Source organism: Schistocerca serialis, chromosome 4, assembly GCF_023864345.2.
Source record: "Schistocerca serialis cubense isolate TAMUIC-IGC-003099 chromosome 4, iqSchSeri2.2, whole genome shotgun sequence".
Classification (NCBI taxonomy): Eukaryota; Metazoa; Arthropoda; class Insecta; order Orthoptera; family Acrididae; genus Schistocerca; species Schistocerca serialis.
This window is the reverse complement of record NC_064641.1, coordinates 800,727,305-800,754,663: the sequence shown is the minus strand read 5'-3', so window position 1 is coordinate 800,754,663 and position 27,359 is coordinate 800,727,305. Positions and strand designations below refer to the sequence as shown.

The 27,359-nt window shown below is 38.8% G+C and overlaps 2 protein-coding genes and 1 pseudogene across 2 annotated transcripts in view; 2 read left to right on the top strand and 1 right to left on the bottom strand.

Moving 5' to 3' along the window:
- LOC126473395 (uroporphyrinogen-III synthase-like) overlaps window positions 1–15,871 on the bottom strand; it is a 32,987-nt gene extending 17,116 nt beyond the window's left edge. The window contains exons 1-3 of the mRNA XM_050100404.1: window positions 15,362–15,871; window positions 13,406–13,603; window positions 12,961–13,244 (exon numbers count right to left, since the gene is read on the bottom strand). Of these exons, the coding sequence (XP_049956361.1) occupies window positions 12,961–13,244; window positions 13,406–13,603; window positions 15,362–15,554 (675 nt within the window). The 5' untranslated portion in view covers window positions 15,555–15,871. The remainder of the gene's footprint in view (window positions 1–12,960; window positions 13,245–13,405; window positions 13,604–15,361) is intronic.
- Window positions 15,872–17,007: 1,136 nt separating this feature from the next.
- LOC126473394 (bridging integrator 3-like) overlaps window positions 17,008–27,359 on the top strand; it is a 63,717-nt gene continuing 53,365 nt past the window's right edge. Inside the window, exons 1-2 of the mRNA XM_050100403.1 lie at window positions 17,008–17,192; window positions 17,334–17,441. Of these exons, the coding sequence (XP_049956360.1) occupies window positions 17,185–17,192; window positions 17,334–17,441 (116 nt within the window). The 5' untranslated portion in view covers window positions 17,008–17,184. The remainder of the gene's footprint in view (window positions 17,193–17,333; window positions 17,442–27,359) is intronic.
- Window positions 25,542–25,659, top strand: LOC126475910 (5S ribosomal RNA; annotated as a pseudogene).

The window sequence follows — 27,359 nt, the reverse complement described above, 5'->3', positions numbered from 1 at the left end:
TGTTGCCATTGCAATTGATACAGTGCATATGAGCATCCCTATTACAGGCTGCAAATTTGGCCAGGTGTCGACAGGACATTTGAGTGTGGTTGTAACTATGACACTGGTAGCAGTACATTGGGTTCAGACTTTGATAACTTCATAGCCAGCTTTGAACTTTGATGGGAGCACTACTCTATCAAATGTGAGAAAAAGAGTGTGAGTGGGTGCCACGGATGCATCTGCCTTTTTCATCGTCTGACGGATTGCAATGACACTCTCATCAGAAAGGTAAGTCTGGATTTTTCCCTTGGTCAGACCATCAGGCAGCCTAGTGTAAATAACACCACGCAAAGGATTTGGTGTTCAATGGGGCTCGATATGAACAGGATAGCCTTGGTGGAGTGAAGCTGCAAGCAGTTGTTGTACTTGAGAATCACATGTAGTCTCCAAAACCCACAAAGTGCCATTTTGTAAACAAGAGCAGGATTTCACAGGGCCAGAAATTGCATCAACACCTTTCTGAATAATAAATGGATTAACCATACCAAAGGACTGACTGTCTTCAGTATGTAAACCATGAGGAACCAAGGAGCAGCTGGGAGAGTCTTTGAATTGTTAGCCTCATTCCATTTACATTTAGTAGACGCAGACTGAGAATATGATGTTTGGCTCATTGCGAGAAAATTCTCCACGACTGCCAGCATATCCGATGGCACACTCGTTCCAACTGGAGGCCCCTTCTCCTCTGCCCCTCTCGCCCCCTCAGAGGCGGGCTCACTTGGCTTAGGTGATTGCTCACATGGTTATGCCACCTGAACACCTGACAGAAGGATCAATTGGCAATTTGAGAAGGTAACAGCTCAGACAATCACCCTTCCCTGGGCCTCACCTGTGCCAGGGGATACATGCGAATCCTACCTGTCAACCTGTGGCTGGGAATTATGCGTTACCCAGTCGCCTGTTACATGTCAGATGTGTGTGCAGTCTTCAGGAGTGCACAGGGAGGAAGAATAAAAATCTCTAACGTTGAAGTGGAGGAAGGATGGGAGAAGGGGAACAAAGAAAGAAAAAAAGAACTAAAAAACAGTGGAGGTACTATTCTGATGTCAGGCTACTGAAAATGCTGAACACATTTCCAAAAATATCCTACACATGTTCCCCAAGGGAGGGGAAAAAGAATAGCAAGCGGATAGATTTACAGCACGTAAGGGAAAAGATGCTACGAAGGTTGGGGACCCCTTGTTGCCAAGCACGAACTCAGCAAATAGTGGTGAGCCTCTTGTGGGGGACATGTGGACATGGTTTCACCTCTTGTTGAAGACACTCACCACAGCACTCCCTGAATACCTGACAAATCATGCAGCTTTCAAAATGTTCGTACCAAGCCTCTGGGCCATCACAATCTGATTTCCATCAAACTCAGATAGATCACATGCTTTCCCCATTCTACACATGGACAGCACACTCACAGATACTACATGCACCATGCACTTGTCTTACTAGAAGTCATTTCTCGCCTGGTGACACTGCAATCGACCAGATGGATTTATATCGATAGTAGGTCGGTGGCCATAATGTTCTGGCTGATCACTGTATGTTGCCTAATCATACTGTCATCATAAGGAGACTTTAATCATCCAATTAATTGGTAAGTTGGCATATTTACAGTTTCATAAGTGTTGGGTGAGACACGGCAGGCTGCGAAATAGTACTAAATGGCTTCTCCAAAAATTTCTACGAACAGATAATTTATAAAACTACTCATGAATGCAATATATTATTTTTAATAGCAACAAACAGACTTGACATCTTTGGATTTGTCCTCAAACTGGCATCAGTGATGATGAGGCAGTTGTAGCAACAATAATTACCACAGTACAAAGGACAACTAAACCAAGAAGAAATAATTACATGTTCATTAACCTAGATAAAGATGCAGAAGTATATCATCTCAAAGTGGAAATTCAAACATTTACTTATTGACAGGAGCATGTGAGAAACTGTGACTCCAGTTTAAAGGAATAGCTGACAAAGTACACAATAAATATGTACCTAGTACAGCAGTTCATGATGAGAGGACCTGAGTAAACAGTAACAACTTCACAATAGATGTAAAACAAAGCACAGGGTTCTACACAGAGAAATACTTAATGAAGTGCACTTTTGGCAGAGGACAATGCATGAAATGATCAATGACTGATGTAGAGAGAAATTCTGCTCTCATGCAGAAGAAAGGCAAGGTGGTAGTAGATGGGTAATCATTAAAGTCCGATTATCACTTCGTAAAAATAAAGTTACATATTTCATTTTTGACTGTTTGCAGGTACACGTATGCAGACCTGGTACATGTTCAAATCCCTGTGCAACAACACTCTACCCATGCCACTAGAGAAGCCAAAACTAAATGATGCAGTCCATTGATAATGTGGAGTATCGTGTGGTAATTTGTTTTCTCCATTTGAAGGGGAACAAAACTATAACAATCCATGCTGAGTTGATGGAAGTGTATAGCAACAGTAAATAGTTACATGACACAATTGTTAGGCAGGTGCAGGTGCTACCAGTGTGGTCAAACAAGACCAATGACGAAGAATTAAGTGACAAACCATCCCTATGCAAAGAAATGGGAACTGTAAGAAAAGTGGAGGCCATGCTCAAAGATAGGTGTATCACAGTCAACTTAGCAGTGGAAAAAGTGAATATCAGTTATGGATTAGTTTTCAATATCTTGTGTGACATTTTGAATATGACAAAGGGTGCCACCTACTGTGTTCCACAGCTGCTCACAGCCGTTCTAAATGACTACTGCACCGAGGCAGCAGTGGAAATGTTACAGCTTCTTCTTATTCTTATTCTCCTTCTTCTTTAGCTAGTGCCTTGTCCCGCAGTTTCCGCAGGGTCAGCATGGTTACAATTGGACTTGGCATGGTTAATTTGAAGGGGTGGCCGGATGCCCTTCCTGCCTCCATCCTGTGCCCCCTGGGATGGAATCAGTGTACCCCTGCTGTCTGCGTCTAGTGTAAATCATGAAATAGTGTTTCAAATGTCTGAGTGTCATGTAACTGAGGTGGGACATGGGTACCAGCCCACTATTCACCTAAGGGGATGTGGAAAACCACCTAAAAACCAAATCCAGACTGGCTGGTACACCAGCCCTCGTCGTCAATCCGCCGGGCGGATTTGATCCGGGGCTGGTGCGTCTACCTGAATCCAGGAAGCAGCCCATTAGCGCTCTTGGCTAACCTGACGGGTACTGGAAATGTTACAGCTGTTTCAGACAAATCCAGATGACTTCTTTAACTACTCAACAACAATGAGCCCAAAAAAAGCAGCAAAGCAAGTAGTGGAAACATGGATTCATCACCACCAAAAAAGGAAAAAGACCCAATCATAAAAGTACAAGGTGATGCTGAGTGCCAAAAGATTATGCTTGTAAGAGGCAAACCGTCACAAGCTATTGACATCACACAATGAGCTTATTGGAGGCCATCAAGACAAAATGTTGCTGCTGGTTGTCCAAGGGGTAGTGATGGGAACATCTGCTCTCCACATTTTTAAATATAATCCTATGATGGGAAACTGTATTTGTTATAAGAAGTTGTGTGGGCAGTGTCGCTGCATTCTTCAGGCTAGTACAAAAGCAAGCTGGATTTCATTTACTAGTTCTTTTAATAGTTCCTGTCTCTCCTGCGTCATGTGGGCCCACTTCCGACAGCTCTCTGGGACCAAGGTCTGTTCCCCAATTTCCAGCCTGACCATAGCAGATGATGTCATAGTGGACCCAACTGCTACTTCCAACACCTTGGGCTGCTATTTTGTGGGTGTTTTGAGCCAGTTGTAGTTTTATGTATTGGTTAGATTATTATTCGCTTATTTCTTTTCAGTTAAACTAGTCCGTGGGAGCAATCAAATGAAAATAATCAACAAAGTCTGCTGCAGTTTTGCATACTGATGAATGATTCATTCTTCTTTTTCAAATGAAATAAGTACGCAATTTTTCTATCCAATGAACCACATATTCATTCTTCAAACTCTAACAGCTTTCAAGAGTGTTGCATTCTGCCCTCAGTGGCTGTAGATAGCGGTCATGTGTGCGTGCGGGGAGGCCTGCTTGTGTGTGTGTGTGTGTGTGTGTGTGTGTGTGTGTGTGTGTTTTTTTTCTGAAGAAAGGTTTGGCTGAAAGCTCAATGTGTAACAGTCATCTTTTTCATAATATTGTTAAAGTAAGCAGTATATACGTTCATTTAATTATGTACTGTATAGACTAAGTCTTTTCATCAATTAAAACTGATTAATGTACTGCTGAGAATTAAGGTGTCCCAAATATAATAAACACACAAGTAATTAAGTTGGAGTTTTGTTTGGATTACAAAGTTAATTGGGAAGTTCCCTTGGGAGTACATGGAGAAGACAGGACCATTGCCAAACTTTAGCAATGGTATGCATTTGATTGTAACGAAAAGCTGTGATGATGCCTGTTAATTAAAAATCACTTGAATTGAGCTCTAAATCATTTATTCAGCTATTTATTTGTGTGGGAGATAAATACAGTGTGAACATAAAGTCCGGGAACACTTTCAATTATTTATTGCACAAGAACCAAACATTGCACAGGTATCATACATATGTCATTTTGAAGAGACACCATGAAAGGTTTTTTTTTCTTTTTTATACCACCACAGCATAGTTTGGTAATTTGCTGATAGCCAGGGCTAGTCGCAAACATGAAGAGTTCATGTGCGGAGCGAGCTTTCTGTGTGCTGGCGTTCGACAAAAACAAGTGTGCTACAGCTGTTCAATGGATATTTAGAACCAAGTACGGTAAGAAGCCACCAACAAGGAAGTCCATTTACCACTGGCACAACAAATTCGTGAGGACGGGTTGCTTGTAAAACTTCCTGGCAGATTAAAACTGTGTGCCCGACCGAGACTCGAACTCAGGACCTTTGCCTTTCGCAGGCAAGTGCTCTACCATCTGAGCTACCGAAGCACGACTCACGCCCGGTACTCACAGCTTTACTTCTGCCAGTATCTCGTCTTCTACCTTCCAAACTTTACAGAAGCTCTCCTGCGAAACTTGCAGAACTAGCACTCCTGAAAGAAAGGATACTGCGGAGACATGGCTTAGCCACAGCCTGGGGGAAATTTCCAGAATGAATCTGCCAGGAAGTTTCATATCAGCGCGCACACCGCTGCAGAGTGAAAATCTCATTCTGGAAACATCCCCCAGGCTGTGGCTAAGCCATGTTTCCGCTGTATCGTTTCTTTCAGGAGTACTAGTTCTGCAAGGTTCGCAGGAGAGCTTCTGTAAAGTTTGGAAGGTAGGAGACGAGATACTGGCAGAAGTAAAGCTGTGAGTACCGGGCGTGAGTCGTGCTTCGGTAGCTCAGATGATAGAGCACTTGCCCGCGAAAGGCAAAGGTCCCAAGTTCGAGTCTCGGTCGGGCACACAGTTTTAATCTGCCAGGAAGTTTCATATCAGCGCACACTCCGCTGCAGAATGAAAATCTCATTCTGGGTTGCTTGTGCCCAGTAAAGAGAAGTGGACGTCCCAGAGTGAGTGAAGTGAATGTGAAGTGCGTGCGAGAGACATTCATAAGGAGTCCAAATAGCGAGGGAAGACCTGCGACAGAAGCTGTCTATGAAACCATTTGAATTGAAGCTAGTACAGAAGCTCAATGACGAGACAAAGACAAGCGTTTTGAGTTTTGTTCACAGTTGCAACAATTGAATGAGGATGGGGATGGCATCGTTGCTCACCTAATTTTTAGCGATGAAACCACTTTTCACGCTAATGGGAAAGTGAACAGGCATAACTGTTGAACCTGGTATACAAAGCATCCACACGAATGCATTGAATTACGTAAATGTTTTTTGTGCCTTGTCACGTCGAAAACTGTACGGGCCATTCTTCTTCACCAAAAGCACTGTCACTGGATACTCCTACTTGGACATGTTGCAGGATGGCTGATGCCTCAAATGCAACTGGACTCTCTGTTCTTGTTTCAGCAGGATGGGGCTCCTCTCCATTTTCATCGTGAAGTTCGTGGGTACCTGAACACGGAGCTACCGGATCGATGGATCAGCCATGCTACAGAAGAAGACAGCTGCTTCATGAAATGGCCTTCCCGATCACCAGATCTCACTCCGTGTGACTTTTTTCTGTGGGGACACATTAAAGGTCTGGTGTGTGTACCGCCTCTACCCCGTGATTTAGCAGAGCTCTGGGAGAGAATATGGGAAGTGACTGCCATAGTCGACGATGCCATGCTGGGAAAGGTATGGCAAGAATTCTACTACCATATTGATGTCTGCCGGCTCACTCATGGTTCGCATATCGAATGTTTGGGGGGGGGGGGGGGGGGGGGGGGGGGGGGGGGGGAAGCTTTCAGAGTTTCTCTTCAAAATGCAATATGTATGACATCTGTACAATGTTTAGTTCTTGTGCAATAAATAATTGAAAGTGTTCCCGGACTTTATGTACACCCTGTATATTGTGCAAACAACTTATGTCACCTGTTATGAGGGTACTAATAGCACCCATGCGCACAAGAAAGTTTACATATCGGCCTTATTTTATACAGTCAACGGCGACTATGATGTCTTTTAGTTCTGAGTTGTTAGTGTCGCTCCGATATTTGATTTTTGCTGAGTGTCTTTAACTAGCCTTTAGTTCAATTTTTTGTCTGTGAATTAGTGTTTGCCTAATAGCAAACACTGTGTCTGAATCAAAATGTCAAAATGCTCAGTGGTACGGGAATGCAAGAAAATATACAGCTGGATAAAAAGTGATCCTCAAGATAAATTCACTGTGGTGCACAGTATCTAAAAGGATGATTAATATTATGAAACTATATATAAACTAAAGAAAATTAACAAGTGGTGACAAATAGTTCACATGAAATAATAATAATAATAATAACTGTTCCAACAAGTGACAGGATTTACTCAAAAACAAGTGATTAAGTCACCAATCAATTTTAAAAACGGTATATTACACGCTTTGTGTCACATCACCTCGGCATTTATGAAAGAGAATTATCAGTGAGAGGTGCAAGCCAACAGGAAGATAGAGATGGAGGATCAATAAATTTAAATAAAAAAGTAATCTGTTCTTTATTTAAACACAAGTTTATAATGTAGTGCTGGGTGTTGCCCTTTTGACATCAACCAAAAACCCATATTTTATCCCAGAAGAATGAAAATTCTCTGTTCAGGTAAATAAATTCACACATTTGGGAAATATTTCATTTTTAGAAATATACTTTTTATTCAGCTCTCCTTGAACTAAGATATGTCACTGGTTTCCAGAAAAGTTGGCAACCCTAGTCTTGGTTCATGTATAACTGAAAAACCTGAAAAAGTAATTGAAATCACTTAAAAACTAAGAGTGAGTGAAAAATGTTTGAAACAGCTCACACGGCTGCAGAGACTAGTTTCATTTGGTCAATCGACTGTTAAAAGCAGTAGGTTGTCCTGTCACTACAAAGGGTGTGTTTTTGTTCCAAAATACCCCAGCTACTTCTGCACAGCATCGTCACCCATGCTGCCTCACCCTCTGTATTCTCTTAACATGGCATCCAGCAACTTCTTCCTCCTTTTTCAGATGGAGAAACTACTGCATGGCTGGCTTTTCCAGAGGGATGACAGGGCTATTGTTCAAAGATGGAATGTTTCCTGAACAACCATAATGCTGGCTTTTACAACTGAGATCCAGTTGCGACTCATGCTAAATTTTACCAATTTGCTACAATGTGGTGGCCTCCCACCAGTATATTAATTTTACATATAACTGAACTGTTTAAACGTATATAAATTTTATGATCAATAGTTTAACACTGCAAGAGGGGGGGAGTTGACAACCATGGGAATTGAACCCAGGTTCCTGATCTGCCAGTCCATGAATTAAACCATTCGGCCACAGCATGATTACGTCTCCTTAAAAGGCCTTCAGACTCTACATGTAAAGCTTTAGAGAGCATTGTACTTTTTCCTATTGCCCACTCAGCAAAATATTCTAGGAAAGGGATATCAGGCTGCTTCAACTTACATAGTTTCATTTTATCTATAGTTTCTTTCAATGGACTCAATGGCCGATTGGAAATCAATGAACATCATTCAAATTCTGTGGCAAATGACTGACTTCCAAATTAAATATTTGTTCAGGCCCTTCCTAAAACCACCTTGATATTCACCTAAATTACTCTTCAGTGTTGTTTCTACTCTGTTTAGTATAATCTTGGAAAATGTGTTATATGCAAATGGCTGCAAAGAAATACCACTGTAATTGTTAATATCTTATTTATTGCGTCTCTTATGCAGTGAATGTACCAAGACCACCTTCTACTCTCTTGGGAATTGCTCTGTCTTCCAAATTTTCTCAAAGATTAATTTTAGTCTATTTTTTAGTTTTTGGTAAAGACAACTTCAGAAATTCTGCTGTAATAGAGTGTATTCCACTAGCTTCATCAGATTTTAGTAACTTCTTCAATTTCTTTAAGCGTTGAGGGTAAATGTTTTTCTAGATTCACATGAATGTTTGAGTATTCAAACTTAGGGATTGGTTCTCTACAATTAAGAAGCTGATCAAAATATTTTGCAAGTGCTGTGACATTTTCAGTGATTCGTAAGTCAAATCAGTGAGCTTCATCCCACACCCCTCTGTTGTTAGATTTACATTCAAAGTAGGCCTCCCTAACTCTCTTAAATTTCACTTTCTTCTCCAAGGATCTACTGGAAAAGAGCCTGTTTAGCAGATCGTCTACAGAAAACACTTTCATACTGAATTTCCTCAAATATTCGCTTTTTTTTTTTTTTTTTTTTTTTTTTTTTTTTTTTTTTTTTTTACCACTGTCTAGCCAGTAGCCTTTTGACCTACAAGGGTAGTAATAATAACTAAATTGCATACGTTAATTTGCCATGCATAAATTGAATTGTTCAAATATATTTAAATTCTACAATTAATAGTTCAACATTAAGAGAGGGGATGTTTGTAATAGCAGGAATCAAACTCAGGTCCACAAATTGCCAATTGGCATGTTGAACTACTTGGCCTCAGTGTGGTTATGACGACAGTTCCTCAAAAATCCCTCATGCTGTACAGTTGTGCAATATTCCAAATGCAGTTTCAAAGAAAAATACTGACTTGGTGCTGTAAGTAAAGTAACACTCACAGTGCCAGAAGGGATAATGCCACATCAGAGCATACACCTGAAATCAGACAGCTGCGTCCCTCGTTTGAGGTGATCGTAGCACGGCTGACCATCATTCAGCACTTGACACTGGATTATAGTTATTGTGAAGAGAGCACTACAAAACACGTTTTTGTTCATTTCTGTTGCATACCAGCAAACATCTGAAGATAAATGGTGTAATTTTAGTGCAATTTCTGACTCAAAATCAAAGAGAAATGATATAATTTTAGTGCAATTTATGGCTTGCATTCAAAGAGAAATGGCATAATTTTAGTGCAATTTTGGATTCACATTCAAAGAGAAATGGTATAATTTTAGTGCAATATTCACAGTGTGCTGTAGCACATTGGCACACGACAACCGGCTACCACTGACAAGATCTCTGTCAAGTCATACATTGTTTGGAAAAGTATGTTGCCTTATAGGACTTACACCATCACCAAGCTTCGTGGCTTCAGATCCATTTTGTCAGTGGTACCCAAGTTAGTGTCCTGACAGTCCTGTACAGCCAAGTCTCTAGGGTTCAATAGAATTGCTGTCAAGAGTTTACATTGAATCTGCAGTTACCTCCCATATTAATCATAATATACTGTAGATTCCAGAAACAGAAAACTATGCATAGTGACTGGACAAAAGCACAGGTCACAACTGTTTACAAGAAGGGTAGCAGAAATTATCTTCAAAACTGCTGTCCAACATTAATGAAATGCATCTGTTGTAGAATCATATAACATATTCTGAGCTTAAACATCACGAGATATTTTGAACAGAATAACCTCCCACGTGCCACCACCACTGATTTTGAAAGCCTCAGCCATGATAAACCCAACTTAAGCTTTTCTCACATTAAGGTAATCAGGTGGATGAAGGATTTCTAACGTACATTTAACTCCATACCACACCAGTCATTATTAACAGCGGTTCAATAATGTGGGGCATCAAACAAATATCACAACTGGATTGAGAATGTTTAAGTAGGAAGGATGTAGCATGTAATCTGGAAATGTGAGTCATCAATGGAAGCAGATTAACTTCAGACCTGGACCCAGGGATGTGTGTTGGGAGCCCTTCTGTTCACATTGCACATTAATGACCTGGTAGGGAATATTAACAGTCACCTCACACTTTTTGCAGGTGACAATCTACGATTTCAAATTATTGCAAAGATGTAGTACTATGAGGATATGTATCAATAAAATAAATCACATTTGAAATCAGTCTACTCATACAAGCACCTGGGTGTAACAACATGAGGGGATATGAAATGGAATTATCGTATAGTCCCAATCATGGGAATAGCAGGAGGGATACTTTCACTTGTCCTATCTTAGAAAATGTCTCTAGTGTGTGGCACCCACACCAAATGTGAACAACAGAGGATAATGAATGTATACAAAGAAGGGAAGACAGATGGTCATGTGTTTGTATGATTTACACAAGAGACTGACAGAAATGCTGAAAATCCTCAACTGGCAGATGCTTGAAGAAAGACGCCAACTGTCCTGCGAAAGACAAAGTTTCATGAACCGGTATCAAGTGAAGTATCTAGAATTGTCTGTTAGGATTTGTATGCAGTTAGTAATAGAGGGAGGAAAGTGATACCTGTGCTGGAATGAAATAAGTTGAATGAACTTGCAGAGCTCTACAAAGGTGCTGTGTGTTACACTTGTTATTCTGGAAATCTTTACTTTTCAGTTGTAAGAAAACTGATTTAATATATGTAAACGAACTCTCACTTATGGGTAATTAAATATCAAAACCAACACTACCAATCTACTATATTGTTTATAAATTCTGCAGAATTAGATATCAATATAAATGAATGAAAAGTTTAATTTTTCTGCTTGTAATCACGGCAATTTATTCAAAGTTATTTCTTTCGTGATTTTAATAGGCTACATCCAACATTTTTATTCTTTAGCTACAACATGAAATAAAATTTGAAGATGAATTGATAATTCTAAACAGCACACCCACAGAACATTAAATGAATATCCAGCTGTGCAAATGACAGTGAGTTGTAGTTCGAGGAAAACCCACACACTCATTTTGACAGTTGCCAACTGTCCACTGCCAGACATGATTCACAGCTCAAAGAGGTTACTGTTGGTCAAAAACAGTTCAAAATAATCAGAATTGCTACTTGAACATACGTTTTGCAGTACGCATGCATGCACTGATTATTGCAGTCAAGAAGTAGTTAGTCACTCAGCATACAGTGCATCCTTGCATTAAAAATGCTACATCTGTGTAATGCAGCCATGTAAAGACAATAGGGAAAAATTATGAAGAAATGGCGCATGTAGTTTGACGTCTACACTGAAGTTATTAGAGATGCACTTCTCACTCAACTGAGGAATGAGGAAAGCCATTGATCATGAACTTAGTGAAGGAAACATCTTTGTTTTCACCAAAGGTCATTTAAAGAAATCATGGAATAAGTTTAAGCAAACACTAAAAATTGTAAAATCCAGGATGGAATAAAGACAATATTAAGAAAAGAACAGATTATTACTCATCCTACAGTGGAGATGTTGAGGCACAGACATGCATAACAAAAAGACAGCTAAATGTGAGCTTTTAGCCAAATGGCCTTGTTCTAACAGATAACACACACACATTCACGTAAGCACCAATGGAAGAAGCAATCTGGGTGTCGAGGATAAGGAGGAGGCTGGGGCGGGGAGGGTAAGGGATAGAAGGATAGTCATGGGGGAGGATGTAGTGCTGTTTGTGGGAGCATGCAGAAACATGGTGGTGGGCAGGGTATGGTAGCTAGGTGCAGTCAGGATGTTTGAGGGGGGAGGAACGTAGTGAAAAAGGAGAGAAGTAGAGGAGAGAAAAAAAGATACAAGTTGAGCCAGCAGGGGGAAACTAGTGAGTCTGTTAGTGGAATAGAAGAGAGTGTAGTGCTTGAGTGGGAGCAAGGAAGGAGATAGGCGTGTGAAGGAAAGGGACTTGCAAAGGTTGAGGCTGGGGGTGTTATAAGAACATTGGATATATTGCTGGGAGAGTTCCCTCCTACACAGTTCAGAAAAGCTGGTGATGGAAGAAAGGATCCAGATGGCTCAGGCTGTAAAGCATTCACTGTGTAGGGCTGCGTATTCAGCAACTGGGTGGTCCAAACACAACTTGCTTCACTTCAATGACTGCTTCACAAGCTGTGCCATCTGGATCCTAACTAACAACATCAGATTTTCTGAATTGCTCAGGTGGGAACTCTCCAGTAATACATCCTACATTCCCTTAACCACTCTGGCCTCAATGTTTGCTAAGCCCTGCCTGCCCTTCACCCACCTATCTCGTTCTAATCACCCACTCCAGCACTACACAGCCTTCTATTCCACCAGCACACCTGTTAGTCTCTCTCTCTGCCCCCCCCCCCCCCCCCTCTCCCATTCCCCTTCTATTTCTACTTTAGAAGCACTCCATTTGGCTGAAAGCTCACATTTTACTGTATTTTTGCAGTGCCTGTAGCCAACACAACACCTTCTCTATAACGTGACATCCCCTTTATAAGGTGAGTAGCAAGCTATTCTTTTCATAATACTGTAATCTTACTGCAGGTGTTACATTATTAATGAAAAAAAGCCCAGTATTTTTCTATTCATGGCAAGTGCTTAATTTTTCATGTAATGGCAGAAGAATGCTCCACATTTAATCAATGAGTTGCAAATCACATTTTTCATTTATCAAGGAGAAATAATCACTAGAGACAAACACAACTATTATATAAATTAATACATAATCACTCAGTTTTTCAAGAAAAATTATGTCAACAAACCTTGAGTGCAGCCAAATCAATCCCCAGTTTCCGAAACACAGGTACCGCAAAACGAACTCCAGATGGGCTAAAAAAGGCAACCATTTCTGGTAGTCCTTTTTTTGTTATAGCTCTCAAATTTTGTTCAATGTCAGGATGCGGACAAGTGCGATATGATGGCACAGGATCCAAATGGATGCCACCAACTGCTAACGCACCACTTAGGCGATCACCTCCAGGTTCTACTGATAGTGTTCCACAGGGGTAGAGCAGTGGCAGGTGGTTGCCCTCTGTCCCCTGCATTTCTGAGAAACAAGTGGAGAAAAAGTGCTGTCACTGAAATCAAATATTTTCTCTGGTTACATTCTGAAGGGAAAATCAGTAGTGTTTGAACTAATACGCTGAGACTTATCTCATGGGGCAACATATCTATAAAGGCAACTTGCCATACTGTCAACAAACATACCTGAAAGAATAAATTCAGCAAGAGCAACAGCATGTCCAGTGTTGCTTCCCTTGCCTTCCATTGTCAGTTCTCTCTGTAGAACATTACGAGTAGTTTCACCTACGACATATGCATTTCTCCATCCAAAATGTGATGGTGTCTTCCCTTCCAGAGAGAGAGCAACTGCTTTAACCGTACGAGGACTTGTAAATATCAACCCTGCAATACATTGCAATTTGTACAATAACTTTTCAAACTTTCACAAATTCCTGAAACGTCTTATAAAACTTATCTGAACGTGAAAAATGTTATAACAATATGTTATTATCTGCTGCAGTATTTATGTTTTAATACAGTTTGTAACTGATGGTCCAAAAATTATGTGCCTGCATTCTGCATCAAATGGTTGTTATTGTTGTGATCTTCAATTTGGCTCAACACATCTCTCCACATTAGTCAATCCTCTGCAAGTGTCTTCCTCACTGTCTAACTATTTTAATTCACAGTCCTTTGAGCCTGCTTACTGTAGTCAATCCATGATCTTCCTTTATTATTCTGCTCACCCCTTTCCACTTTCATAAATTATCAAATCGACTATTCCTTCACCCCTTCTTTTAGTCAAGTTGTGCCATATACATCATTGTCCCCAATTGATATCAGTAACTCTTCATTTGCGTGTCACAAAGATACTAAAGGAACTGATCTGGAAGAGACTTGAAAATAGACGTAAACTGTCCCAAGCAAGCCTATTAATGAAGTTTCAAGAACCGGCTTTAAATGATTTCTCTAAGAATATACAACAACCCCCTACATATTGCTCACACATGGATCGTGAAGGTCAGATTAGAATAATTACTGCACACACAGAGGCATTCAAACAATCATTATTCCCATGCACCATGCATGAATGGAACAGGAAGAAACCCCAATAACTGCTACAGTGGGATGTACCATCTGCCATGCAACTCAAGGTGGTTTGCAGGGTACAGATGTAGATGTAGTAATCCGATCTAGTCAGCTAATCATAAGCATTCTTCTTTAGTACCATATTTCTAAAGCTTCAAGTCATCTTGACTGTATTGTATATCATCCACATTTCATTTCTGGATAGGACTCTGCACAAATGCTTTCAGAAAAAGGCTTGTTGGCACTAAAGTCTATATTAGATGGACGTACTTTTCTTTGTTACAGAAGATATTCTTGCTATTAAAAATGCCTGCATGCATTTCATATTCTCTTCACTTTACCACTGTCAGATATTTTACACCTTTAAAAGCCACTATCCATTAGTTCCATTGACTCTACGGTTTTACCCTCCACAATTATTTCTTCTGATAATCAATATGTCTTTTTCCTGCTTTGTACATCATTACTCTTTATGCTTTGTGAGTGTTTCTCTAAATATCTGCACTCAAAGTTTACAGCGCGACCTAAATTACATATGTGCTAAAGCTTATAGTGGGGCTTTACACACTACATTAAAACAAGACTAACGCGTTAAGCAAAAAATGGCTTTAGGAGCAAATTATACTCCAAAGTGTAAAGGAAAACGCATCCTGTGTAAGGATACTGAAATGCCCAAGTTGTACCTTTAAACATGGTTGCAAATCTGCTCTGCACATAAACTAACATTATGTTCCTGCATTTACAGTACACAGAAGGCCTTAAGTAAAATGACTTAACACACAAAGAAAATATCAGATAATTAGAGTTTACAATATTTTACCGACCATGCTCCTACACCAAATGTTACTGTGCAGACACTTGTGTGTATGTAAATCATCAAAATGTCAAACCAAATAAACAATTACGATATCGAAATGTCAAGTAATAACTGATTATGCGGCTTGCCTTAAAACGTGAAAAATTATCAAGTAGCTAATCTAACCACACATCGGAGGTAACACACAACCAAATTAATTTACATGTATCAGAAATTTACAGTGATAAGTACCTTTCTTAGTTTACATGGCATACCTGAGTATTCTTCCGGACATTGCAGTTTTGTACGCAATCTATCCAAATCAAAGAATTCAAACGTTAACACTGGAACAATATGTGCTGTGATACCGGCTTCCTCCAAGGTGACCTTGTAAGCATCTTCTCCATTTTTATCCTCGTCTTCTGCGGGCGCTTTGAAAATTATGATTTCTTTCCTAGTCGTTTTCATAACCTAGTGATTAAGCGATAGTCATGTACACACAATAAAGCTAGGCCGACCCTCTCATTCATACAGATCACACTTTGTACATGTATAAACATAGTGACGTAAACATTGACTGTTTTTAAAACACCTATGACGGCGACAATTACTCATGGAAATGTTCTAAATCCAAGCCCCTCCCCACCGGCCTGAAATTGTTGTTCTGCGTCTGTGACCAGAATGTCAGTGGACTGTATGGTATGTTTAGACAAAACTCTGAATTTTACAGCTATACAATAGCGTTTACATTTCCTATTATAATTAGGTACGCATTAGATTCCCCCCCCCCCCCCTATTTTCTGATAATTTACATGCAATATATGTATGCATTACGCACCGAAATAATTGGCAAAGTTTTCCTATCGCGTAAAACAATATTTCTCCATTAATGTTGCACTTTTATTGATTTATAACGAAAAGTGTCTTCAGAGAACCACTACGTAGTGTGAGTAAAAAAAATAAATAAATAAATAAAATAAAATTTATGGAATTTGAATGTTGTTAATACACTCTCCAAAGGATGTTTCTGAGAAGTTGGTTTCAGGACATTTATTTCGTTTATTGTGTCAGTTGTCATTTCAGGATCCTGTGATAAAGATTTGACGTTTACCTCTCCTTCTCGCTACGTAGTACGTTTTCATTCTGTAATATTCCTGCCTACGCCATGTCAAAGATCTTTGTCAATAGAGATACGATGAATATTTAGGTTCGTTTCAGCAGCTACCATTCGGCATTCTGCAATTTGCATGCTTTATTGCTCATGCGCAGCTACGACGTCGTAGAATTCCGTGTTTGGTCGTTGCATTTTTCGTCCCATTTCTGGATAGATTCCCGGGCATAGTGGTGGATAAGCATCTGATATACTTTCCTTACTATTAACAATGAAATGTAAACGTGAAAGAGGGAACTGCAATAGTTCGAAACGATTGAAAAATGCGCCATAAACTAAACTCGACTCACGTGAAGCGAGGCATGCGCGAATCTGGCAGTTTGCTCCCACTGCTTGTACACCGTACAGCCACATTCCCACTAACCAGAAGCGGGATGAGACATTACTTACACGCATTTTCAGCTCTGCGCATGGACGTCAAGCTGTCTGGCTGCTGCTTAAACGAACCTTTTGTTCACTTTTTTTTTGTCAAAGTTAATTTGACAGTGTAATACCGGCCTAATAAAATATTCATACTAAAGCCGCAACAGAATCATTTACCGCACCCAATATTTCGAATGAACAAAAATCAGGCAGAATACAAGTAACAATGCAATTAAAACGGTCCTATACACGCAAGAACTTGTAATCAAGAACACAACGCGCTGAAATCAGTTCGTAGGTGCCGCGAGACGGGAACACACACAGCTAAGTAAAAGGTTGGCTGCACCCAAAAAAAAAAAAAAAAAAAAACAAATGACTACCCGGCGAAAGCCCCCGACGCATACTGCTCCCAGCGCTCCGTGACTCGATTGAGTTAACTGGAGTAGGGAAGGACGTATACATTGCAGTGAGGTGGACATCGAGGGATTGTTGTGTGCCGTAAGCTTTTGACATTGTTGTGAAAATTGCTGCTGTATTAAAAAAGAACAGAGGAGTGATAGGAAAATGACATGGTACGAATGATGCAGAAACTATTCTTATCAGAACAGCTGATATGCGAATTGTTGGAGTTGATGATTATATGCGAATTGTTGGAGTTGATGATTGTTGTATATATTGTTTGTTGCGAGTATGACGGATACACTGTCTTTCAGGAATCCGTTGAAAAGGAATTACTTGACAACGAAGCCAACATGGGTTCCACAAGTTATAAGCAAAGCTGATGACAAGGAGCTGGATGTCATGTTCCACAGATTGCAGCAGTATGTCCAACACATTAATTACTTTACGCATTTAACTAATAAAATTGCGTATGGCAGGGTATACAAAAAACTGCATTGTTGGCTTCTAGTTAATGCATATTTAGTTAGACCTGTTTTCGTGTAACAATATGTGAACGAATTTGACATCTCAATTAGGTAAAAGTAGAACGTCATTTATTTGTTCTTTGAACACTGTGATAATAATGTATGTAGGTGTATGGAATATGCAGCAGTGACTGCGATGTAAGTGTGAAAAATGTAAAGAAGAATAATGTATTGATGTTGAGGAAGTAGGCGTGGCTGAGGTGTAAACTCTGAGCTGCAGGAAATGTTAGGGTCAGTGTACCAGGTCAGTAGAATTTGTAACCCAGTGCAGGGTGAACCAAGTGATAAGAGGAATTATAAGGCATTTATATAGGGATTTCACAAGTAAAGAGGTAGTGATAGTGGGTGAGACAGGAAATAGTTTTGATTGGAACTGGGTATATTATTCAAGAGAGCTGCACTTAGTTGAATTGTTATGGTGCCATTATGAACCATGCCTTCATAGCATCATGAAGTGTATATGCAGGGCAACAGAAAGAAGATGATATTTAATGATGGCTGATGGTGGGCATGCTGCACTGGAATCATTTGGGACTATCGACAGATGTGGCTTCATGAGCAAAAGCATTGTGGTTTGATCGTGGGGTCATATGATCACATACATGTTGTCATCGATTGGAAGAATAGATCATTTTTTAGAATAAACCTCTACAGCATGTGGCCCTGCTAAACTTATCTAGTCAGCCCATGAATGTTTGATTCAATTATAGCAAAAAGCTTTCTTGTTACGTACGTTAATCTCAAAGAAACCACATGGGCAAGTAACACAGGAACTCAAACAGATCTAACAGTGTTTCATCAAAACAGTTGGCTAAAGTGTCAGTCACAAATAATCATTGTACACCATTTTGGAGCTGAATTTCCATCTTTAAACTATAGAAATATTAATCACTGAACACTGGGTTTGAGATCCAGAAACATATAACATTATTCATATATGAGATGGCAAAGAATAATGTCTTCCATACAGGGGGAGGATCATGTATGTGTAGGCTCACCATTTTATTCTTCCAATCCAGGACATATTACCATATTTTTTGGGTCCAGCCAAGGACATATTTTTGAAATTACTTAAAAGCCCTAACAGTTTACTGGAACATTTCAACTTTATTTATTGAGTTATATATTTTTACAGGTGCACCTATTTTCAGTAATGATTTGTGTGTTATGTAGGCTGAACTACCAATTCCCAAAATACAGGGTGATTATAATTAAAGATAAACTTTCAAACCATGATAGAAATAACACCACTGCTCAGAATGCGATCAAATCACAGTGGAATATTATCGGAGAAGGGGGCAAACATATGGCAGAAGAAAGATAAATAGTTACAAAAGCTAGCAATAGATGCCAGTGTAAGCAACATAATTTAATAGTGGTTGACTACAAATGACAAATGAATCATACAACAATGCCTAAGCTGCAAGTTGACATTAAACAAATAGCACTACTCTGTGTGTATGGTGTACAGGTGTGATACTATTAGTTACATAAGCCCATCCACCGTGGCAAGGTCATATCACATCGGATGGGAAAATCGGTTTTTAATTGTCCTCAGGCTAAAAACCACACAAAAAGCAACAATTGGATCGGATTTTAATTTCCCTGAGGCCAAAAATTGCATAAAAAGCATAAATCACATCAGTTTTTAACTGTCCTGAGGCCAAAAACTGCATAAAAAGCATCAATCAAAATCAAATCGGATTATTACTTTCCATGTGACTGGCACAAAACATGTTCAATATGCTATTCACCATTTTCTGCAACAAGTTGAAATCGAGAAATAGCTTGTACCACAACTGATAGAAGTGTTTCCGGGGTCATGTTCAGTATATGTTGCACAATGTGTGCCTTCAATGCAGCTAAGTTCACAATTGGAACACTGACATATCATCTCTCAGATAGGTCCGCAGCCAGAAGTTAAGATCAGATGATCAGGATGGCCAGGCCGTAGGGAAATGATGGCTGATAATTCTAGCATTTCCGAAATGGTGCTTCAGCAGCTGCTTATCTGGATTTGCAATGTGCAGAGGTGCACCATCTTACATAAAAATGATCCCATCCATACATCCACGGTGGTAGAGAGCTGGAATGATGTGGTTGCTCAAAAGACACTCATAGCACTTACCAATGATGGTACAGGTAACAGGATGGAAACACCTGTCGGTTTGAAAAAAATATGGCCCTATGATGAATGATGCCTTAAACCAGCACCACACAGTGACCTTTTCAGGATGAAGTGGTACTGGTTGATTTGCGTGTGGATTTTCTGTTGCCCATATTCGACAATTCTGTGTATTGACATAGCCTGTCAAATGGAAGTGGGCTTCGCCTGTCCACAAAATCTTCCACAGCCAATCATTTCCACTTCTATGCGAGCAAGAAATTCTAAAGCAAAGGTCTCTCTTGCTGGCAGGGGTCAATCCATTTAAAATCACCCAATATGAATAAAATTTGTTGCTCAACATTTTTGATTTTCTTGATTTTTTTTTTATCATGAGTTCTCTATAGGCAGACATTCACTAAACACTGTTTTAAAAATTTTTATAAGTCATAGTTCTTTTCTGGCAGCAATTTTACAAAGGCGGTTGGGCAAATTTTAGTGGAAGTTAGCAAACAAGGGCTTGAAATTATTACAGTTGACATTGGTCAAATGATGTTTAAATCATTACATACAATAAATGATCAAATATTTCTACTTTTAAATAACAATGGGCAGAGATAACAATTGGTAAGAGTTCTAATTTTTAAAATTAACGGTACATTTGTTGTACTACACTTGCGTACAGTATACACATAATAATGTTTCTCCATGTATACAGATTTAAAACTTCAGTTATAAATACTTGCCAGCTGCAATTTTCATTAGGGAGTTAAACAAACATGATATTTCATTGCATAGTTTATCAGTTATGTTGTGTGTTCTACCAGACACTGGTGTGAGTTCCAGTGGAGTCTGCTTTCGTACTATTTTATTTGCAGGCACCCAAGCAGCGCAATTTTTGGAAAGTTGAAAGGCAGTTCTTGGACCAGAAGGGTGAAAGAAATCCACTAAAACATCATTGTTATCTTCACTTTTCTTCTCAATTTTTCCAAGCCACCACTTCTCATCATACATACAAACAACAAAATCGTTATTTGTAAAAGATGATACATTTGTAAAAAGTATTGAAGTTTGATGATCATCAAAGTTGGAGCCTTTGGAAGTAACAAAACATCTTATTTGATTGTCACTTATGGGAACATATCTGTGATAGCTTCTTGTTCCTTTCAAAGGTAAACAACAAGCAAATCTCTCAGTCAGCTTTGTTTTGATTTGTTCAATTTCAGTTGAAGAAACAAATATATATCTAATTCCAGTAATATTCTGTTGACAGTATTTGAACAAATCGTGTGGAGTCAGGATCTGTTCTGTGTAAGGTCTTTGAAGGGAAGCTCGTGTAACTTCTCTTTTTGTTGTTCCACCTATCCCATCGTAAGAATTCTTTCCGTGTGATGAGGCAGAGAAATTCCACTCTGCTGGTAAACCAAAATCAGTTTTGTGTTGGCAGATACTAATGAAGTTTTTCTTATTTTTGTACTGGCCGCTTGCTCCATCACTAAAGTAGATTATCTTTTCAACATTATGTATGATATTCTTAATTTCTCTAATGAGGTGATGTTGAAATGCATACACAGTTGTGGTATTATGTTCTAGGTGGTCACTAATTACACAAATAGATTTGCAACACACGTTGTCTTCTTTTTTAAAGTAGATGGCAAACGGGTGCAGTGTCGCTTGTGCATTAGTCCAGTGAAAACTTTGAATTTCATCCTGTACTGTAAATGTATAGTTTTCTGCAAAATCAGCAATCACTAAACAGTGGGTTTCTTTCAGGTTATCTTTCGTTTCCTTAAAATATTGAGCTTGAGCTTTTGAGATAAAGTGATGGGATTTTAAAAGCACCAACTTATCAACAAGAGACTGTAAAAATTCCTCACTTGGCATTACCTGTGTAATAAGCTCAACTCTATCAGTTTGTACCCATTGTTTGAAAACTACTTCATCAGGCAAGATGTCAAGTTCATTTTTTAAGATATCAAGTAGGGTATCTGGTCCATGACATCCTGCACACATGTCAAGCATACATTTTTCATTATCAATATCACATACCATGAAAGCTATCAGGTCTTTATAATTTGCATTAAGCTTTGCTCCTTCCATCATAAGCTTTGTGTTTTGATGATGCTTGCAAACGCATACAGTATGAGTTCCTGATGAACCCGGAAGAACACACCACTTTTGTCGTAGAACACAAAACATAGAGCGGCCGATTTTGTTATCTGGGTATTTTTGTTTATAGAAGCTGTAGAGCTCATTCAGCGAGAGAAGAATTAACCTTTTCTGCTTCTGCACCTTAACATTGTCAATCACAAGTTGAAACACATTCCTTTTTACCAGGACACATGCGACTATTGTCATCATCCTCGTAAAATTCTTTAACACTATTAACAACAACTTCACTTATTTTGTTGGCACCTTGTCTTTTCGAAAGATGTGGTAAGATACCTCGATCCATAACTAGCTGCCTAGTTAACTTCACCATGTATTCAGATGCACCAAATTCCTTGATTATTTTTTTCTTTGACCATGATCTTGGCAAGAGGCTAATTATCTTAATTTTGTCATCTTTACTGGAAACTTTGAATTTTTCTTTCATTTTGGTAATAAGTATATCATACTCACTTTGTACATTTTCTGTACTATTTCCATTCTGAGGATTATGGAAAGATTCTTCCAATTTTCGCTTGACAGCACTTGTAATTTTATCAGTTTTTCTTTGTAAAACTGATAGTCACTGGTCTTTGTTGAGCTTTGTTATTTTACGTAAAGGAGATAATTCCAAAGTTTCGCAGGTTGATTCTACTTGATGCAAAGGATCATCCTCAACCAATTCAAAAGGCCAAGGAAGAAATTCAGGATCATTCTCAACACTAATTGCCACTTTTTCAGCTGGTTTATTTACAAATATTTTTGATGCGCAAGTTGGGCATAGAGCTCGTCCAGGAATTAGGTTAATATCCACATTTTTTTTGTTTAGGTGTTCTACTAGTATTTTACGCAAACCATTTTTAACTGGCTTTTTTGAGTACCAAATTGGTCACAACACTTTTTACCAAAAATGTGGTTGTATTTGTCTAAATATTTATCTTTGTGGTAATAACAAATATTAGAAATTTCTTTCAAAATTCTTAATTTTAACAAACATTGTTCTTCAGCTGGCAAGTCACTCACTCTTATTAATTCTTGATGCACTTTCTTCTTGTAGTGTTGTTTATGGCACTGTTCACTTATTAGTTCACCCACAAAACAACTCATTTCAATACTTGAAAAATCTACTATTCTTGAAAACAGTTGAAGATGGGACACTTCAGATCTACACTTACAAAACTCTTATTCACCTGTTTATTGTCTTGGGTCCTGCAAAGAAAGTAATGTGAAAAGTAACTCCAATGGAATTCACAAAGTGTCTGGTAGAACGCACAATATAACTGATAAACTATGCAATGAAATATCGTGTTTGTTTAACTCCCTAATGAAAATTGCAGCTGGCAAGTAGTTACAACTGAAGTTTTAAATCTGTATACATGGAGAAATATTATTATGTGTATACTGTACGCAAGTGTAGTACAACAAATGTACCGTTAATTTTAAGAATTAGAACTCTTACCAATTGTTATCTCTGCCCATTGTTATTTAAAAGTAGAAATATTTGATCATTTATTGTATGTAATGATTTAAACATCATTTGACCAATGTCAACTGTAATAATTTCAAGCCCTTGTTTGCTAATTTGACACTGCACGAGCATGTAGAGGGGTAGCATTTTTACTGAAATTTGCTGCTCTATTACTCTCAATGTAGTTGAGTCTCAGTCATAATTTTTTTGTGAGATATTCCCATGAGAATAAAGAACATTCTGTAAAATTTTCACTTGTTTTCATTCAGTCCCTTTTTAGATATTGACCTGCGAAAATTGACGTTAGAAGGGTTTTGGCCAGTTTTGAAAAGCTCTAGAAAAAACAGGAGTGCATTCTCAGGACTGCAACTTTTACTGCAGGTAGTTATGTAAGTACACAACACAGAGATAACATATTATTAGTGAGTCTCTCTTCCTTCATGAAGATTGAAGGCCTTAAAAAGTGAAGATTGATAAATTTTTTCTGAGGCTTTACAGAAAGAGTTTGAATGACTCTTTTGCATGATAGAAAAACTAAAAAAAAAAAATATGCGTGAAGTTCATTTCACACTGAGCACACTGGTTTTTGAATTATTCTGATATCTTTTAAAATAACGTGGCAATTAAACTTTCCGCAAACATCGATTTCCACTAAAATTTGCCCAAACGACACTGTAAAAGCGGCTGCCAGAAAAAAACTATGACTTATAAAAATTTTTAAAACAGTGTTTTGTGAATGTCTGTCTATATGGAAGTCATGATAAAAAAAATCAAGAAAATCAAAAATGTTGAGCAACATCGCCTGGGTGATTTGAAATGGATTGACCCACAGGTCAACAGGAAGCAACTCATGCACATGGGTAATTTTGAATGGATAGCAAAGAAGGATATTTCATACGATTTTACACACCATGCTCATGGATATGTCCAATGTTCAGGCAATTCTCCGTGCATTACATGTTTGCACACCACCACTTGTCTCCTCCTGCATTGTTGTGGTCACTGCCTCTGCTGATGTCGAATCAATTCATTTCCTCCCTCTACCAGGTTGCACACCAAAAGTACCCATCTATTCGAATTTCTGAATAATTTTCTCCAGACTGGTGGCAGTCATCGAACCAGTTCCATTTTTCAAACCCTTCAGTGTCCGGAACTTCAGCAGAGTGATGTGTGTACAGTCATCATTCTTGTAATATAGCTTTACAAACAGAGCGTGATCCTGCATTGAGACAGTCATGGCGACTGTCACAGATGTGAAAGGAGGAAAATTCGTGTATCCGGCGTGTTTATACTAACTTCAATGGGTCGTGCACATGACGGGTGTTTTCATTTATGAATTCTGACATATACAGCGCCATATGTAGATCCATTTTCACACTATTTTTTTTTCTTCTGCCATACATTTTCTGCCCTCTCCGATAATATTCCATTGCAATTTGATGTAATTCTGACCAGTGGTGTTATTTCTTCAGCATTTTGAAAATTTAACTTTAATTATAATCACCCTGTACATCTGTCTTAATCACTTGGAATGTCTGTGAAAAGATTTTCATTCCACTTTCTCTTCACACCATCAGAATTAATGTTGGCGTTATCAGTATAATAAACCAACTTTTCTTTGAGTTTATATTTTTTTCATACTCTGTGAAAGGTACAGACTCAAAATTTGACCAGTTTCACCTTCATCGAAACTTAAAAGTATTAATTCCTTCCTCCAAACTGAAATATCTTACAGAATCCGGAACAAGTTTCCGTTGCTTCTGTTTGAGCTATCCATCATTACTGCTACATTCACTGTTACCATCATTACGCTATTTCAAAAATTTCTGTTCCTGTTGCAGGTTAAAATTAGACACTCTTATTTAGTCCAGAGCTAAATGATGATGAAGAAAACTGATAAAATAAAATGAAAAAAAGTGTGTGATCAAAAAGTTGTGGCGGAACTTGGTGGCCCCCTCTCCCCATTAACACGAGTGCTTACTCCAAGGTCGGCTGACTGAGGCACAGTCGTAAGAGAATGTTCAAAAATGCACTGTCAGACAGTTCAATCAAACATTTAAAAAAATAGTTCTAACGAGTTATAAAATTATCAGACTTCACATATTGTTGTAACCTCAAACAGCACTAAAGAACCAGGACTATCTGGGCTAATCCCAGACATATAGTTAGACAGTGTATGTGTATCAAAAAGAGAACACAGTTTAAACTTGGGCATAACCATACCACAGTTGGTGATGAAAAATTTTGAAATATCTGATATTTAAGCACAGATATTGGCAACGGCCTTGCCGCAGTGGATATACCAGTTCCCGTCAGATCACCGAAGTTAAGCGCTGTTGGACGTGGCCAGTACTGGGATGGATGGCCATCTGGGCCGCCATGCGCTGTTGCCATTTTTCGGGGTGCACTCAGCCTTGTGATGCCAGTTGAGACGCTACGCGACCGAATAATAGCGGCTCTGGTCACAGAAAACCATCATAACGACCGGGAGAGCGGTGTGCTGATCACATGCCCCTCCTATCCGCATCCTGAGCTGAGTAAGATACAGCGGTCAGATGGTCCCAATGTGGCCTGAAGATAGTGCTAAGTACAGATATGGGATTTACAAAAAGTAATACTCATTCTTTGTCTTGACTGATCACCTAGTGGTGAGATAGGGCCAGGTGGGGCATTTGTAAACAAGGGTTCATGGGAAACAGTAGGTAGAAAATTTTGGTGGAGAAACATTTGGTGTAATTGTTGGCAGCATTGTTTCCAGCCATCATTTTTTATTCTAACACCACTACCCTCTCGTTTTTATTGTTGAATGTTATTAATTGTTGAGCTTTTTATGTTGCTATGTTCTAACAATTTGTTAGATCCAGATTTTATAAGAATGAAAATTGTGTTTTGTTTCCTTGATTTATTGGCAAGTTAAACGCATTTATGGTCTGTTAAGTTTTTTTATATCATTCCCAAACAAGATAATAATAAAATAACTTAATTTCAAGCTTAATAAGAACCATTGCATGTTAACATTTTACCAAAAAATTTTGAAGTGGGATAACTGGGCACAGATGCTGAGTGGAGATTGCAAAACAATATGATATTATTGTTCTGTGTCAGGTTCTAAAAATGTCAAGGATTTACATTAAAAAGCATCCAGATAAGAATTACACTGTAAATGATGTGTGAAGGGCAGTGAATGATGTTATAAATCCAATTAAAAATATAGGGAAGCAAGAGTGGCTTACGGTGTCCCTTGTGAATGCTAGAGATCCGTTTGTGATTCATCGCCTCTATAGTGAACTAAATAATTTCTATGAAATGTATGCGCTAAAAGATGACCAAAAATCGTACTTTGTCTGCAATTGTGACAAGTCTGGGTTTAGCTGTGATCCCGTCCAGGATAAGAGCTCTTGGGAAGCAGGGAAAGCTACTGATTAAGGTGTCTGCTGGGTCGTGTAGGAAATCAACAACTTTAATAGCCTACATTACTACAGATTGCAACTTGCCACCATTGATCATGTACAGGGGTGGTGCAGTATAACGCCTATCCAAGGTAACTTTTTGCTGCTTCAACGAGTGGGTGGATGGAGGAGCTTCAGTTTCATCAGTGGTTCTCACACACAAAAACGTCATAACAAATCACCAGTTATCCAGCCAGAGTGCTGTTTTGATATTTGACAGGGATGCTAGCCATGCCAGTCTATGATTTCATAAACAGCAAATGGGTAAAATAGAGCAATGTTTGCAATAATAATAATAATAATAGTAATAATAGTGGTGGTAGTAGTAGTAGTAGTAGTAGTAGTAGTAGTAGTTGGTGAACATCCTTGGTCAAATTTTGTCAACTGCACCAACATCTGAAAACATTAACCATGGATTCCTACTGCTGGATTTTTTTCCAGATTTATTTGACTGTAAGGACTTATAAAAGACAGACATTTTCTTCATAGCACACAGTCTGCCTCTCCCAGCATTTCATTTGTCAATTCGCTGGAAACATCACTGTTGGGCAGACCCCATCTGCCTCCTTCGCCCATTCATGATGTAGGGCTAGCTCATGTAATAGTTCAACCTATCAAAGACATGTCCGTTTTCAATTCTAAAA